Genomic DNA, 14,090 nt, shown 5'->3' with positions numbered 1-14,090 from the left:
CCTGTAAGATGCTGCTCCAGGGCACAGCCCCGCTGTGAGCAGCTGATCACACAGAAGATGTCGTTACAAATATCCCAAGTGAGGCAGCTAATCGCTGGCAATCCAGGTAGATCCTATCTAACCTACAGCCTCATTCCTGCGCCCCGGGATCACCCCACCCCATCCTGTTTCCTTCTGTGGTCACTTCCAGATGTAAGGTAGAAAGTGAAACACTTCACAGATGGTAACTCAAGCAGAGCCCGCTGCAGCTGTCCCACAAGGCACCACCAGCCCTGTGCCACCATCTCCAGACACCTGGATGGAACTCTGCTGCTAAAACCCCACAGTTTGGCTCTGGAGAGCAGCTGAGCTGGGCTCAATACCCTCCTCACCACCCATGTTTTCCCTGCAGGGCACAGGGTGGGAGGTGCTGGTGGCACCGTGGGCGTCTGCCAGCATGAGCAGCCACTGGAAATTATCCCTGAGCAGGAGGAGCATTGGGCAAGCAGCTCTCCCTCACCTGCATGTGGTAAGAGTGTGCTGAAAACCCCCACACCCACAGAGCCCTGGAATGGTTTGGGTTGGAAGGGACCCCAAAGCCTGTCTTATTCCACCCTTTCCACTGTCCCAGGCTGCTCCAAGCCCCAATGTCCAGCCTGGCCTTGGACACTGCCAGGGATCCAGGGGCAGCCCCAGCTGCTCTGGGCACCCTGTGCCAGGGCCTGCCCACCCTCCCAGGGGAAGTTTTAACCTCTAGTTAACAGTGCAACCACACAGCGCCCAGTAGACACTATCCAATTTATTATTATTATTATTATTATTATTATCATTTATACATATTTGTGGAAAGAGGACCTTATCCTTTGCCCTGCTTACTCCCAGGCATATTTTAAGAAGATAGTTACACAAACAGGCAAATTCACAATTCCTTCTCTGATCAAGGTATTATTAATAATTTAATCCAGAAGCTGAAAACAGATTTAGACTCGTTACTGCTTTCCACCACAGCTTTCTTCTGTCTGCCACAAAAGCATTCCCTGAGAGGCAGCAAAAGGTGACCTTTCCAGCTGGGTTTGCTCCTTAGAGCTGCTTAAAGTGGTGCAAAACGGTGTTTCGTGGTAGAACTCACTGAAACATGAGCAAGGTTATCCAAAGCAGCACGGATCTAAGATGCTCCCTGAATCAGTGAAATGGGCAGTTCTCATGGAAAAAAACCTATGGCCACTCTTCACTGTCACCAGGCAGGAAGTTCAGAGCTCCTTCTGACTCTGAGTGAAGGCAGGGAATGTCAGGGTGTTGGGATCCTCGGTGTGGAAGCGTTGCCAGGAGGGGAATAAAGCCCCACAGGATTCATCCACCCCGCGGCTTCATCCCAGCAGACCTGCTCCTGTGAGACACCAGCATCCAGGAGGGCACGGAGCTTCTGTCCAGCTGTTTGCAGCTGGGAGCCCAAGCTCAGGGATCCCAGAGTCCACAACGGCCCCCAGGAGCCAAATTCCACTGCAATGGGTTGTTGCTGGAAACGCGAGCGAGTGAGGCGCCTGGGAGACCCAGGGGGTGAGGGCCGTGCTCGACTTCTGCAAGGACCTCCGCCTACTGACCCTCAACTCAGAGTGCTTTCCCAGCCCTTGGGCTGGCTGGTTTCCTCTCTGGCCAGAGTAGGACCAATCCAAACCAAGTGTAGCAGTTTACTGAGCTTTCCCGCCCCCAGTTTTTCTTCATTTTGTTTTTTTCTTTCCCCAATCAGAGAAGCCCCAGAAGTCACTGAGAAGCCAACAATCACTGTTCCAGCTCTAGGCGCTCTTCTCCATCAGGTCAAGCATTTCTTTGTACACCTGCTCGTAGACCTGCTTGCCCCAGAGGAAGTCAAAGTGGACGAATTCGGGGATGTACTTTTTGTAGACCACGTTGGAGATGCGGGGCAGGGTGATGTCCACATCTTCAGGGGCTGAAATCCAGTCCTTGCCCCCATACCAGGCAGCCAGCGGGGTTTTCATGTTCTCCAGCTCATAGAAGGGAGGAGTGCTCTGGAAAACAGGAGGGAGGTGAAGAGCAAGCCAAAAATTCAAAGTGTGTCCTGTGGCTGCTTGGAATTTCTCCCTTACCCCAAGGGATAGGAGCAGAACTATCCCCAGGGAGCCTCACTATGCCTTGGGCTCCTGTGCTCTTCACCAGAGGGTCAAAAAGTCATCACCAAGTGACTGTTTTGTGTAAGAAAGTTACCAACCTGCTTCCCATAAATCCCATAAGCACCACAAAATGAGTAAATTCCATAAACACCATGTAATTCCTGGGATCACAGAGTGGTTTGGGTTGGAGTGGACCTCAAATATCATCTTGTTCCAGCCCCCCCTGCCATGGGCAGGGACACCTTCCACGAGCCCAGGTTGCTCAGTGCTCCGGATTCAGTCTCAACCACTGCAGTATTCATGTTGCAATATTTATTTGGCTTTTTTTCTCTGAGCAAGGCTCTCTCTTACCTGGTTGTAATGAAGCACGTTGTCACTGCCGTAATCATAACACTTGAATTCCCCCGTCTGATAGAGCTGGAAAAGGAGGAGAGTTACATTTATTATCCGTGCATTGGAGGGGTCTCTGAGACACAGGTGACAGGGGACTGACTGCCACCAAAGCTCAGGGAAGTGATTCTTTACATCTGGTGCTGGATTTTGGGAGGAGAGCTCAGCCCCAGGAAGACCTTGGCACGGAAACCCACAGGGAAGAACCTGGTGTACAACCAAGAACCTCAAGCGAGAGGTGAGTCAGACCTTTGGACAAGTTCTTTGTGTGTTGTGGTCAATGCCATCAGCAGGAGGATGTGAGCTGAATGTTTTCATTAATGACTTGTATAATTAGTGCTCTTACTGACCCTCAGCCTTTACTCTGGCATCTCCTGTCCTGGTTTATCAGCAGGCTTTGTTCCACCTCCGCCTCCTTCCAGCCCCGAGGACTCTTGGACCTCTTTTGTTGGGATAAATAACTTCGGGGCAGCTTTCCTCTCTCTCCCTCATACAGCTCTGCAGGGGGAGCGCTGGGGGATTATTCCCAACCCCTGGGCAGAGAGAGGAGAACAGGAGTGTTACCTGGCGCCAGTGCAACATGTTTTTTAGGGATGTGGAATCAGGGTAGCGGGCCAGGTAGACGTCCATGCGGCTCTGCAAGAAACCGTTGGAGAGGTTTATTCTCTGCCCCCAAAAATCCACGTTGGAAATAAAGCTGACCCTGTTCAGTAGCCACACGAGCCTCCCCCACAGGCTCACACAGAGCTGTAGAGCTCCCTGCAGTGAGCTGAGCAGTTCCCATGGGATGCTGGGCCACGTTAGGCGTCTGCCTGGTTTCCAAGGCAAAGTAAGGCTCCTTAGCTTGTGCTCAGGATCCTTTTGCAAAGACAAAGCTCAGCTCATGGCAGTAGCTCTAGGTGTTGTTCCTAACGCATTTCCTTCCTGGAATATTAAGGAATTACACCAATGCTTTCCTTGAGAAACCCCCACCCTGGTGCCTCCAGCCTGAATTTTTCTACCAATTGAAGACGTGAAAGGCCATGTGGAGGCAGCAGATCGACAGCTTGGGCTCGGACAGTGAGGAGCTGGATGTCTTGAGAGGGAAGCTGGAGTGTACATACCACGTTTAGGCTGTTGGTGAACCCGCCGGACAGGTAAAACACCAGAGAGCACAGGCTTTTCAGCATGGGGTGGGTGCACATTCTGGAAACCACTTGCTTCAAGATATCGTCCTTATCAAAGACCACTGTGTGTCCTAAAATGAGCTGTGGAAGTCAGAGGGGTGCCTCAGTGGGGTTCACGTTCCTTTTTGCCTCCGGGTCCTCCCCACCTCTTTGCTCACTCCTGAAAGGTGCCGACAGCTTTGCTGTGCTTCGTCATTTTGGCCTTTCAGAAATGGCCATGGCCCTGGAAGAGCCCTGACCTTCCTAGGTGAGGTTTCTCCTAGGAGAAGGGACCCAAAACCAATATCTATAAATGGTTCTTCTCTGATTAAGGCTGGACAGGAAGACGATTTACACACCCTGCAGGCTCAGAGCACAGGCACAAACACAGAGCGCAGGTGATGTACAAGCACTGCGTGTCTCAGGTGACCTCCCAGTCCCTCCTCCCCCTCACACCTCACGTGTGGTGAGGACGTACCTTAATCAGCACCTCGGGAAGGTCAAACACCCTGACCAAGGGTGACTTCATGTTTGAGTTCACGGTGATGGGAGCCAAGGCGAAAAACATCTTGATTTTGCGATCCAGCTCGGGAATGGATGAGAAGGCGATGAAACCTGCGTGAGGGAGAAGGAAGCAGACCCTGCGCTGTTGTTTCTGAGGGAGCTGTTGGCTCCCAGCTGTGTGTGTGCCCATCAGAAGACCCCTCAGAGGTGGCTCTGGCAGGTCGGGCTGCGGCAGCAATGGGATGCATCTGGTTTGGGGCTGCCACTGCTCAAAACCCTTCTGTTAAAGCGATGACCTGCTCTTTTCCCTTCTGTTGTTTGGAAGTGACTGGACATTACCCCCCCTGACCAAGGTTTTAGGAACGCTCCCAGACTGGGGGTGCACAGCTGATGTGGGTCGGCCAGGCCTGCTCTCCTCCTCAGTACCTGTGGTGGTGCCTTGGGAATAAGCCACGTAGTACAACTGCTCCTGCCCTGTTTTCTGCAGGATGTAGTTGATGGTCGCTGGAAGGTCGTACATGGCCATCTCATGGAAGCTGCAGGGGAGACAGGCACATGACAAAATCACCCCTGCTGGCCCTGCCGTGGCTACTTGGGTGCAGGCAAGAGCTCTGGCAGGAATGGGCAACCCTGCTTCTGCCCACTGGCAGAGGGTGTGACTGTCAGGAGTGTCCCTCCTCCATCCTGTGGACACTGCTGGGGGTACCAGGGACCTGCCCACCCTCCAGTTTCACGGAAAATACCTGTAGGATGAGTATTGCTGGTGGTAGAACTCAAACTCCTTGTGTTTCCGTGACCAGCTGTTCCCCCGGCTGTTCCCGATCCAGACGTCGTAGCCGGCGTCGGCGAGGATGAAGCCCAGGCTGGTGTTGGGCAAGTTGGTGACCCAGTTGCTTCCCTCCAACACCAGGCCATGCTGCAGGAGGACCACGGCCTTTGGAGCTGGAGGAAGAAGAGGAGGAATCATTTTCTCTGACCACGAGCAAAACTGATCATTCAGAGCCAGGTATTGCTGTGGCAGCACCTCCCCAGGAAGGGACACCAGTGCAGGGACACGGTCACCTCTGTCCTCAGCCTCTCTGGGGAGGTGTTTTTGAAGAAGGCTCTTGGGTCATCCCAGGGCAGAGATGGAAATCTGGGGTGTTTCACACTTACTTGCCATGTTCATATGCCAGTCCTCCTGCTTCCCAGGAGAGGGACACACTGCCAAGAACAGGGCGTCACCCCAGCATCGCTTTGAAACAGGGGTTTGAGTGAAGAACAGGAGGGTCCCAAAATGGCATTGGACTGGACACAGGGAGGATCCAAAGTGGTGAGATGGCATTGGATTGGACACCTGGTTTGGTTTCCTTTCCTGGCAAGTGGCTTTTTGCCACTCCACTGCCTGGTTTTGAGCTGAGGTAAAATGTGGGGCAAGATTTCTCTGTCCCATTCATTCTCCTTCCTCTTTGGAGCAAATCCTCTCAGAACTGGAAGGCCAGCATGGTGGGCACCTGCATTTCTTCTGCTCCCAAGGCTATTTGCCTGATTTTTCCTCCAGGGAAAGCTGCCTCCTGGAGGACCCAGCCCATGGTGAGGCAGCCTTGACCGTGGCTTCTCCAGCCCAGCAAAGCTCTCAGGGTGCCCGGAGCAGGCAGAGCTTCCTGTGGCACTTACGGAGGCAGAACACGCTGGATGCCTGCGCCTCTGCCCCGTGGGAGATGCTGAAGCGTTCCGGGTTGTCTCTGCCGTGGGGAATCCTCTGCAGGGTGAGGTAATAGCCATCGTCTGTCACCACCTCGTGCTCCTCGTAGGGGTACCCGTGGTACTGGACAATCTCGTCCTGTGGGAAGGGAAGCAAGGGAAGGACAGCGTGGGACAGTCCCCAGGGAGGGAGGGTCTCTGTCCTGAGGGGGGGCAGGGCTTGGCTGGGCAAAGCCATCAGTGCTGGTGGTGGGGACTCCAGGGGGAGGGTGGGCTCAGGACCTCCCAGTGCCCCCTCCACCAACGCCATGGCGATGTCATGACTTCAGCCAGAATTTTTGGCAGGTCCCTGAGCAGGTCTGGTGAAGAACTGTCACTTTTTGTGTTGCAATCAAGAGCGGGACAGCACAGACAGCCGAGCTCTGAGCCCGAGAGCGCTGTCCTGACCAAACCCGCTGACTTGGAACGAAGCCCCCCGTAAATGTCTGCCATAAATCTCCACGTGCATAAGAACAGGGAGACAAATCTCTGATAAAATCCTGGTGCCAAACCTCGGTGAAGACACCCAGGGACTGTGGGTGTTGCGCAGATCATGGCAGCGCAGGTAACTTGCACAACCGAGCAGGAAAAGAAGGGACTTACAACATCCATGGACACCTCGGGGTTGGCTCCTGACTTTTTGGTGGCGCACATGAAGCAAGCAATGGTGAGGAACAGCCACGTCATGGTGCTCTGCAAAATGTCATGAGCAGCGTGAGACACTGTAGGTACAAAAATGCTGTTAGTGAGGATATTCTTGTTATTTTTCTAAGTCCGTGAGAGACTTTTCTCTCTCACAGAAGAGGTAGCAGGGAATGTAAACAACCAAGCCACCTGCAACCTTGGAAATTCTTGTTTATGGTATAGTAGAAAATATTTTGATAATGGATGTTTTAGGATTTTGGCCAATCACCCCCAAGGGGTGGCTGGTCCTTTGTCCAATTAGACTATGAAGAAAAAAGTCTATAAAAGAGTTTGTAAAATAATTAAATAAATCAATCTTGCTGCACAATTCCTGCCTGCTGGATCTTCTTCTCCTCCTCCTCCCTATAGCTGCGGGACACGGTGATATACCGTAGGAACCAGGCCTGCGGTAATAAGACACTGTGCTGGCACTGGCACAGGAGCTGGGGAGCTCTTTTGACGTGCACTGCACTTCCATCAGTGTTTTAACCTGACCCCTCAACAGGTGAAATGATTTTAAACTTCCAGCCCTCTAACTGGTTCTGAAAATGGCTCGTTTTGCTAATCTCGGACAAAGCCAGAGTCCAAATTCCAGCACATTTTAATCCCACGTTCTCTGTCAGGCCCTCGTACTCAGAAACGTGCACAGGTACAGGTCCACCTGCGTGTGCCCAGGCAAACCTGCTTTCAGAGGACAGTAATTACAAATTTTTCATTTAAAATAATGTCTCGCATAGTTGGAAGAATAGATTGTTTTGTTCCTCTGATAGCTGAAGCAATGAGGAGTAAACCACCCAGTTTTAAGTCGCAGGGCCGTGTTCTTGAGAAGAAATCAAATAACGTGGTTTGTTTGGGTTCTTCCTATGGCTGAGAGAGACCCTGGGATACTCCTGGCTTGTTTTTGCAAACCTGAGTGAAATTCCATCTCAGGATACCCCTGTTCTTCCTGGGAAGGGCTTTGAAATGTCTGCTTCGGCTGGTTCCTACCACAAAACACCTTTGATTTCACAGAAACGCAGAATCTCAGAACACTTTGGGTGGAAAGGGACCTTAAAGACCATCCAGTTCCAACCCCCCTGCCACGGGCAGACCCCTGCCATATAGGAATGGGTAAATTTGTTGGAGGCAACAAATTCGCAGCAGAAACACTGCCTCAGCTACTCAGAGGAGTTCAATCGTGCGGAGCAATTCAGCAGGGAGCTGCCAAATTCCCGCTGAGGGCCAGCGCCAGGCATCTTACACCCTCCCCATTGCTCCCCTGCTGAAAGAGAGGAGAACCGGGAGCAGGTTTCTGTCACTTCCCGTGTCACTGCCCCTCATCCTCCCCTTTCCCTGCTGCAGGAGGTGTTTTGGCAGCCGGGGAGAAAAGCCACCTGCTCCCTGTGCTGTCCCCGCAGCGGGGCCGTGAGGAGGAGCAGCGCACCTGCACCTCGGACACCCCTCGGGCCCCCTCCCGGCGACGGCACCGGCTCGGAGGGGCTGTGCCCGGACGGAGGGACCCATCTCCGGGGCTGCTGCTCGCCTGGGGGACCGAGGGCTCCCCACCATCACCCTGAGCCCCCCGGGGTGCGGTCTGGGGCCAGCACCCTGCCGCTGGGCTCCGCGAGGCTCTGCGCGCGTTGAGACCGAGCCTTTAGGGAAAGCAAGGGGAGACTGAGCACATTTCTGTGGTGTGGCGTCAGGAGAAGGGCGTGCAAATACCAGGGAAGAGCCTTGCCTGGGATGGCCCTTTCCTCTCAACAGTCAGCTTGGAAAAATATTCCCTCTGTGGGATGTCCCTCGTCTCAGCAGACCCTGAGAGCCGCCGGGGACCTCCGAGAGGTGCAGCAGGGTGACACCTCTCCCACCAGCAGCACGGCGCTGACCCCTCTCCAAACACTCCCCGGCCGCTGCCCGAGCAGAGACATTCCCTTGGAGCCAGGAGTCCCGGGAAGGCCTGCTGTCCCACCTCCCCGAGCCCTGTCCCGCTGGCCCCAGGGATGGCACCCGAGGAGCAGGGATTACCCGTCGCGGTCCGGGGGCTGCAGCAGCAGAGGTGCGGGAGCCTTTGTGGCCGATGTCCCCCGAGCAGAAGGTGCCCGCTGCCGGCTGTTACCGCCTCTGCTCCGCGGCTTCGGGAGCGTCACGGGCCGCCACTCCCTCCCATCCCTCCTCCCACGGACGCGTAACTCACCTGAGGGCTGGAGTCTGCTCGGCAGGAGACACCCTCCCTGCCCCAGCTGGCTTGGGAATGTTTTCGAGGCACGGCAGAAGGGTTGAGAGCTGTCACAAATTGGTTATTTCCACCCGATGGAGTCATTTGGCATCGCCCATGGCCTCTGCGGACTCGAGGATGGGCAGCCTCTGGCCTCTCCACCTGCCCCGGCACTGCCTTTGGTGCACAGGGCTGGTGCTGGTGCCCTGGGTGCTGTGGGGTGAGTGGGACCAGCCCAGCTCATCCCAGCAAACCCCAGTGGGAAAGCCGTCCCAGCTCCTTCCAGCTCTTCCCGCCACCTCCCGGCACGGAATGAGCTTGAAAAGGCAGAACTCCCAGTCCCCGTTGTGACTTCAGGGGGTGCTCTGTAAAAAGAGAGAAAAATAAATCCGTCCCTGGGGAGGGAAGAAGCTGTGGATGGACACTTCACATCTCCCCAGGCTTCCCCTCTTCCCAGCTGGCGAAGCCTTCGGCCAGGAGCTGCCTGCTGCCTGAGCAGGTCCCTGCAGGGATGCTGAGGGGTGACACGGGCTGTGGGTGTCATTTTTGGCACCGCTGCCTTCGCGGCCAGCTCTGCACCCCTTGCCCAGGTGCCCAGGCTGCAGGGCCCTGGTGCTGGCTGTCCTGCATCCCTCCTGCAGCCAGCACCTGCCAGGTCTGGTCCAGCCACGCTTGCTCAAATGCAAACGTGCTTTGGAAAGCCCAAATAACCACCTCTGTCTGGAGCTACAGCGACTGGCCTTCACCAAGGACTAGCTGGAGGCAGTTCCAGAAGCCCTCCCAGCTGGCTCACCCTCAAAGGAGCAGTGGCTCAGAGCAGAATCTGATTTTTTCTCTGGAGGGAGAGGAGGAAAAGTGGAAAAACAGGATCATGTATGCCTAGACAAGAAAAAAACACTCCCCCTCCATCCCAGCACCCACAGAACTTGTCTTCCTCTTAGGGACAGGACATCAGAAAGGCTCCTATGGCCACTCCAGGTCCTGGCATCAAGTTTGGGGCCACATTAGCGGGGAGCCCCCCAGGGTGAATCACTGCACAGACTATTAAGGCACGAGCAAATCAGAAAAAAAACTGGGATAAAACTTAAGAATTCTGAGCCGAGCTTATTCCACAGGTTTTAACAGTTATTTTATCTTCCTCTCGTAACAACAAACACCCACTGGAAGGCACGGGGAGATGACGGGATTACTGGAAGGCAATCAGAGGGTGAGCACTGGGCTGCTGCTAGGACAGGACTGGTGTGACCACGATGCCAGTCCTGGGAGGGAACGTCTCCCATGCACAGAGAGCACCTGCCCCACGCTGCTTGCATCTCAGGGGTTCTTTCCTAAATCCCCCTGCACTTCAGCTTGCTGCTGTCTGGCCGTGTGGGCACTGAGGTCCTGGAGGGGCCCTTGTCCACGGGACGGTGCTCTGCGGGGGAACCAGGAAAGCCTGGGCAGCAGAGGGGCTGGGAAGGTGCTGCTGAGGGGAACGAGCTCCTGCCCAAACCCTCACGGGAAGTGGAGCGGTTTGGGGCATCGAAACACCCCAAACCCAACCAACCACGGCTGTCCACGTCTCCTTGAGCGTGAGGTGGTTGTGTGGCCTGGCCATGGCCACCCGGGGCAGGAGCTCTGTGGGGATGGAGCTCTGTCTCCTGGGAGGACGGGAAAGGTCCCCAGAGGCTGCTGCCAGCCAGCCTCACCACGATGCCCTGGCTGGCTTTGCTTTTCTTCTTCCTGCAGTTGTGGAGGAGCAGGAGGGGGGGAAATAAGCCCCTCCATAAATCCTCTGTGCTTTTCAGCTGCTTTTAAGGGTTTCTGGTGCTCCTTCTGTCGCAGAGCAGGCGGGATGTTCCTCTCTGCGTGCGCAGTCAGTGCTGTCGAGTTTAATTTAGCGAGAAACTTGGGCTCAGGTTTTTCCGCTTTGTCAGTAGCAGAATGCAAAGTCTGCTGGTGAAAAATTCCCACCCAACCCCAGCCCCCGGGCCACCCGCCTCTCTGGTTTGCTTTCCTCCTCTGTCACCAGGGGGAGAAGCAAGGTTCAGCGCCGAGCTCCCTCAGTACCTGATCATTTTACTGCTCCTGCCGCCAAACCCCGCCCTGCCCTCCCTCCGCAGCTGCTTCGCAAATCACCCCCGGTCGTCGGCGGGGTGGAAAGACCTCGTTGGCTTCAGGGAGAGGCAGCTGTCCCTTGGATGCTGGGCTGGGAGTGGCAGGGACATGGATCTTCCCGGGCTCCCTTCCCACCCGTGTGTCCCCTCGGAGTCTCAGCTCCTGCTCGGTGGGGCAAAGCACGTCCTGACTCCAGCTGGGATTGTCCTGATTGTTGGCCACGCACACGCTGGCGAGGCGCTCACAAGTGGGACATGCCACGAGAGACTTGTGCCAACAGGCTGCTGCCCTGGCTGGGAGGAGAAGCAGAGGGCTTGGAGTTTTCTGGAGGTTTTCTGGATCTGCCAGGCAACCCACTACATTCAGAGTCCGTCCAGCTGTGGACTCCTGCCTTGGAGCTGGGGGATTCCCCCTGCTCGGGGCCTTGCCCCAGGGCTGTCCCGCTCACACGTTCCAGGCTGTTTCCCTGGGCACAGCCAGGCTTTCTGTGCTGCAGCTGTGCCTGTGCCTCGGGGGCTCCTCTGCCTCTCCAAGCAGGACCCAGCCGCGGCGCCTGTGGGACTCCTTTGGGCAGGGGGAATAAGCCACTGGGTCTGGTTCCCAACCCAGCTCCCCCAGCCTCTCCTTGCACCTCGGCCTGGGTGTCTACCCACCATCCCCGGGCTCCCTCCGGTGTGGGGGTGTCCCAATAGTCCCTGGGAACCCAAATCTGGATTCTGCATCGAGATACAGCCCTGCCCAGTGCCAGGCAGAGGGGATAATCCCCTCCCAGGGCTTGCATGAGCAGCACATCTCCTCTGTCTGGAGGGGAGCTGGACGGCCGGGTATGGAGTCATCCTTCCCAAAAGTGGCCAAGCCTGTCCAGGAGGAGAGCTTAAGGAGGTGGGGCAGGGGCTGGACAAATAGGGGGGGGAAGGCCGAGGGAGAGCCGTGGGCTCGCGGCTTGTCCAGAGAGGCACAGAGGGGAACGGGAGTTTTGGGAGAGGAAGGACCTCTGAAGGACCAAGAAAGGTTTATCAGGCTCCTTGCAAGCCACTGAGGGAGATGAAGGTGAGCCTGGAGGCCAGAAGCTGCTTGTGAGGACACAGGGACAGACCTGGCCGAGTCCTGGCGGCCCGTCATGGGGAGTGTCCCTGGTGGGGTCTGGCTTTGCTGTACCTGGCGCGTTCTGGGGAGGAGCAGAAGGTCTGTGCAGCTCTGCCTGCAGAGCTCTGTGCATCTCAGCTCTGGTGGCACCAGGGGACTCTGGGGCTGTGTGAGCTCTGCAGGGAACCACGGCCTGAAGGTCGTGAGCTGGGCTAGGGACAGGCAGGTTTTGGGGAGCAGCTCCCCAGCCGTGGGGCTCCGGGGCGGTGGGAAGGAGCAGGTGACCTCGGGGGGTCACGGGATGAGTGTTGGATGCCCAAGCTGGAGTAGCAGGGAAGCTGAGGGAGACTCTCATCATTTCTGCTGGTGGAGGCTGCCCCTAGGTCAGGTTGGAGATTAAGCCTGCTTTGTTCTCTGTCACTTCTCAGCATGGGTTTTGCTCTCTTTCCTTGAAGGAATGCCTGACTTTGCCTTGTCAGGTCCGTGCCTGGTGCTGCCCGAAGGGTCCATCGGGGCAGGGAACTCCTAACCCAGCATTGTGCCACCTCTCTGTAGCTGTCAGCAGAGCAGCCTCCTTCCTGCAGGACCTTGGCTGGGGGTGGGGAACAGCACCCAAAGGCCCTGTAATTAAACAGAGCTCCTGCCACATCCTGCTCTTTCATTAAATCCAGGAAAAAGCCCAAACAATAATTCTGCTGGTGAAAACCACAACAAACGTGTGTCCATCCAAGCCAGAGGCGCTTTGCACTGACAGAGGAAATACTCTGCTCAGCAGTGATTCCACCCCAAACCAGGGCGAGCAGCAGGCTGGGATGGAGATTCCAAAGGTCCCTTCCCACCATTATTGCTCTCCTGGCAGGAGGAGGGGTGATGGGTGGGGCTGGAAAATGTGGTTGAAGGGGCCCATGGACTCAGAGCCATCGTGGAGGGCTGATTGTCACCCCTGCCCACGGGAGACTGGCTTTGCACCCTTTGGATTTCCACCCTTGGGATGTCCACGCTGACAAAACTCAGTCAGTGTCAGGTGAAAGTGGTATTTCTGCCTCCTTACCTGGGTGAGATCTGCCCTTTTCTTTCCAGCCCAGGCGTGGTCCCTGAGCCCTGTCCCTGAGCCTGGTGCTCACATGCAGAGCTGGCAGGTGTCACCAGCAGGGACCTACACCTGGCAAGCCGGGATGAGCAGCCTGGCAAGCCCAGAGCACAGGCACAGCAGCTGCAATCCCTCTGCCAAGGAAGGCCAAAAGTGCAGCTCCCAGCTGGAGGACGCCACAAGGCCTGTGTGATCCCGGTGATGGGGACACTGCCCAGCCTTTAGGATGTGGCTCTTTGCTGCTGAGCTCCCGGGGGCTTGGGGTGCAGTGTCCGACTCATCGGGCTGGAGAGGAGCACTGGGCTGTGGGACTGGGGAGGGACTGGGCTTCCTGGTGTTGATGGACAAGTCCCAACCTCTCTGGGTGTCTTTATAAGCCCAGAGGATTGGTCCCCTCGATGCCACAGACTGGTTCCCTCGGTGCCACCAACCCCCCCGACTGCACGGAGGGCCTGGAGCAGCAGGTCAGGTCGGTGAGCGGTGTCTGCTCTCCTTCTAGCCCAGGCTGGTGCTGAAAGAAAGGATCCCAGCCGAGTGAAGAGGCTTTGTTTTCCCTCCAGCTGTGCGTTTCGTGTGCGGAGAACTTGGTGGTCAGACATTTTCCTGGGTCTGCATCCATCTGGTCTCTCTGAAGGGGATGGGGTGCAGGGGCTTGCTTGCATTAGCCAGGGCTGGTGCCTGGGGAACAGCAGCTTTGAGGAGGAGCAGGGACCACCTCTGCTCTCCTCCACCCTGGCTGCCCGTGCCCTGGGACACCAGGAGGAGTTGTTTTTGTGGCTGCTGAATGCTGGCTGCCAGCACTCTCTCTGACATCTGTGGGCTCTGAGGCACAGCTTGGTGTGCCACTATAACATCTGGGTGACGCTGGGGTGGGCAGCAGAGCCTTCAGCATGGGGGTGACCTCCAACACGTGGGAAAACTCAGTGCCAAAGCTCAGGAGCTGGGAGAGGGGGCATTGGGAGGGGGAAACTCTCATCACAGAATGTGCAGGAGCCACAGAAACCACAGGCCTGGCGTGGGCTGTTGCAGGTCATGGAGCAGAGGGAGGTGTCCTTGTATGTGGTGAAGTG

At 56.2% G+C, this 14,090-nt stretch overlaps 1 protein-coding gene across 1 annotated transcript; it reads right to left on the bottom strand.

Annotated features, from left to right (window-relative positions):
- Positions 1-759: 759 nt before the first annotated feature.
- Positions 760-8,678, bottom strand: LOC125329303 (lysosomal acid lipase/cholesteryl ester hydrolase-like). Its single transcript, XM_048311052.1, has 10 exons — positions 8,558-8,678; positions 6,473-6,562; positions 5,804-5,969; positions 4,891-5,089; positions 4,574-4,683; positions 4,122-4,258; positions 3,602-3,745; positions 3,063-3,134; positions 2,460-2,525; positions 760-2,006 (listed from the first exon to the last, which is right to left on the bottom strand). Exons 2-10 carry the CDS (start codon positions 6,554-6,556, stop codon positions 1,773-1,775), a joined length of 1,212 nt encoding a protein of 403 aa, XP_048167009.1. The 5' UTR covers positions 6,557-6,562; positions 8,558-8,678; the 3' UTR covers positions 760-1,772.
- Positions 8,679-14,090: the final 5,412 nt, after the last annotated feature.

The sequence above is a fragment of the Corvus hawaiiensis genome, chromosome 8 (genome assembly GCF_020740725.1).
Source record: "Corvus hawaiiensis isolate bCorHaw1 chromosome 8, bCorHaw1.pri.cur, whole genome shotgun sequence".
Taxonomy (NCBI): Eukaryota; Metazoa; Chordata; class Aves; order Passeriformes; family Corvidae; genus Corvus; species Corvus hawaiiensis.
This window is presented reverse-complemented; position numbering and strand designations above follow the sequence as displayed.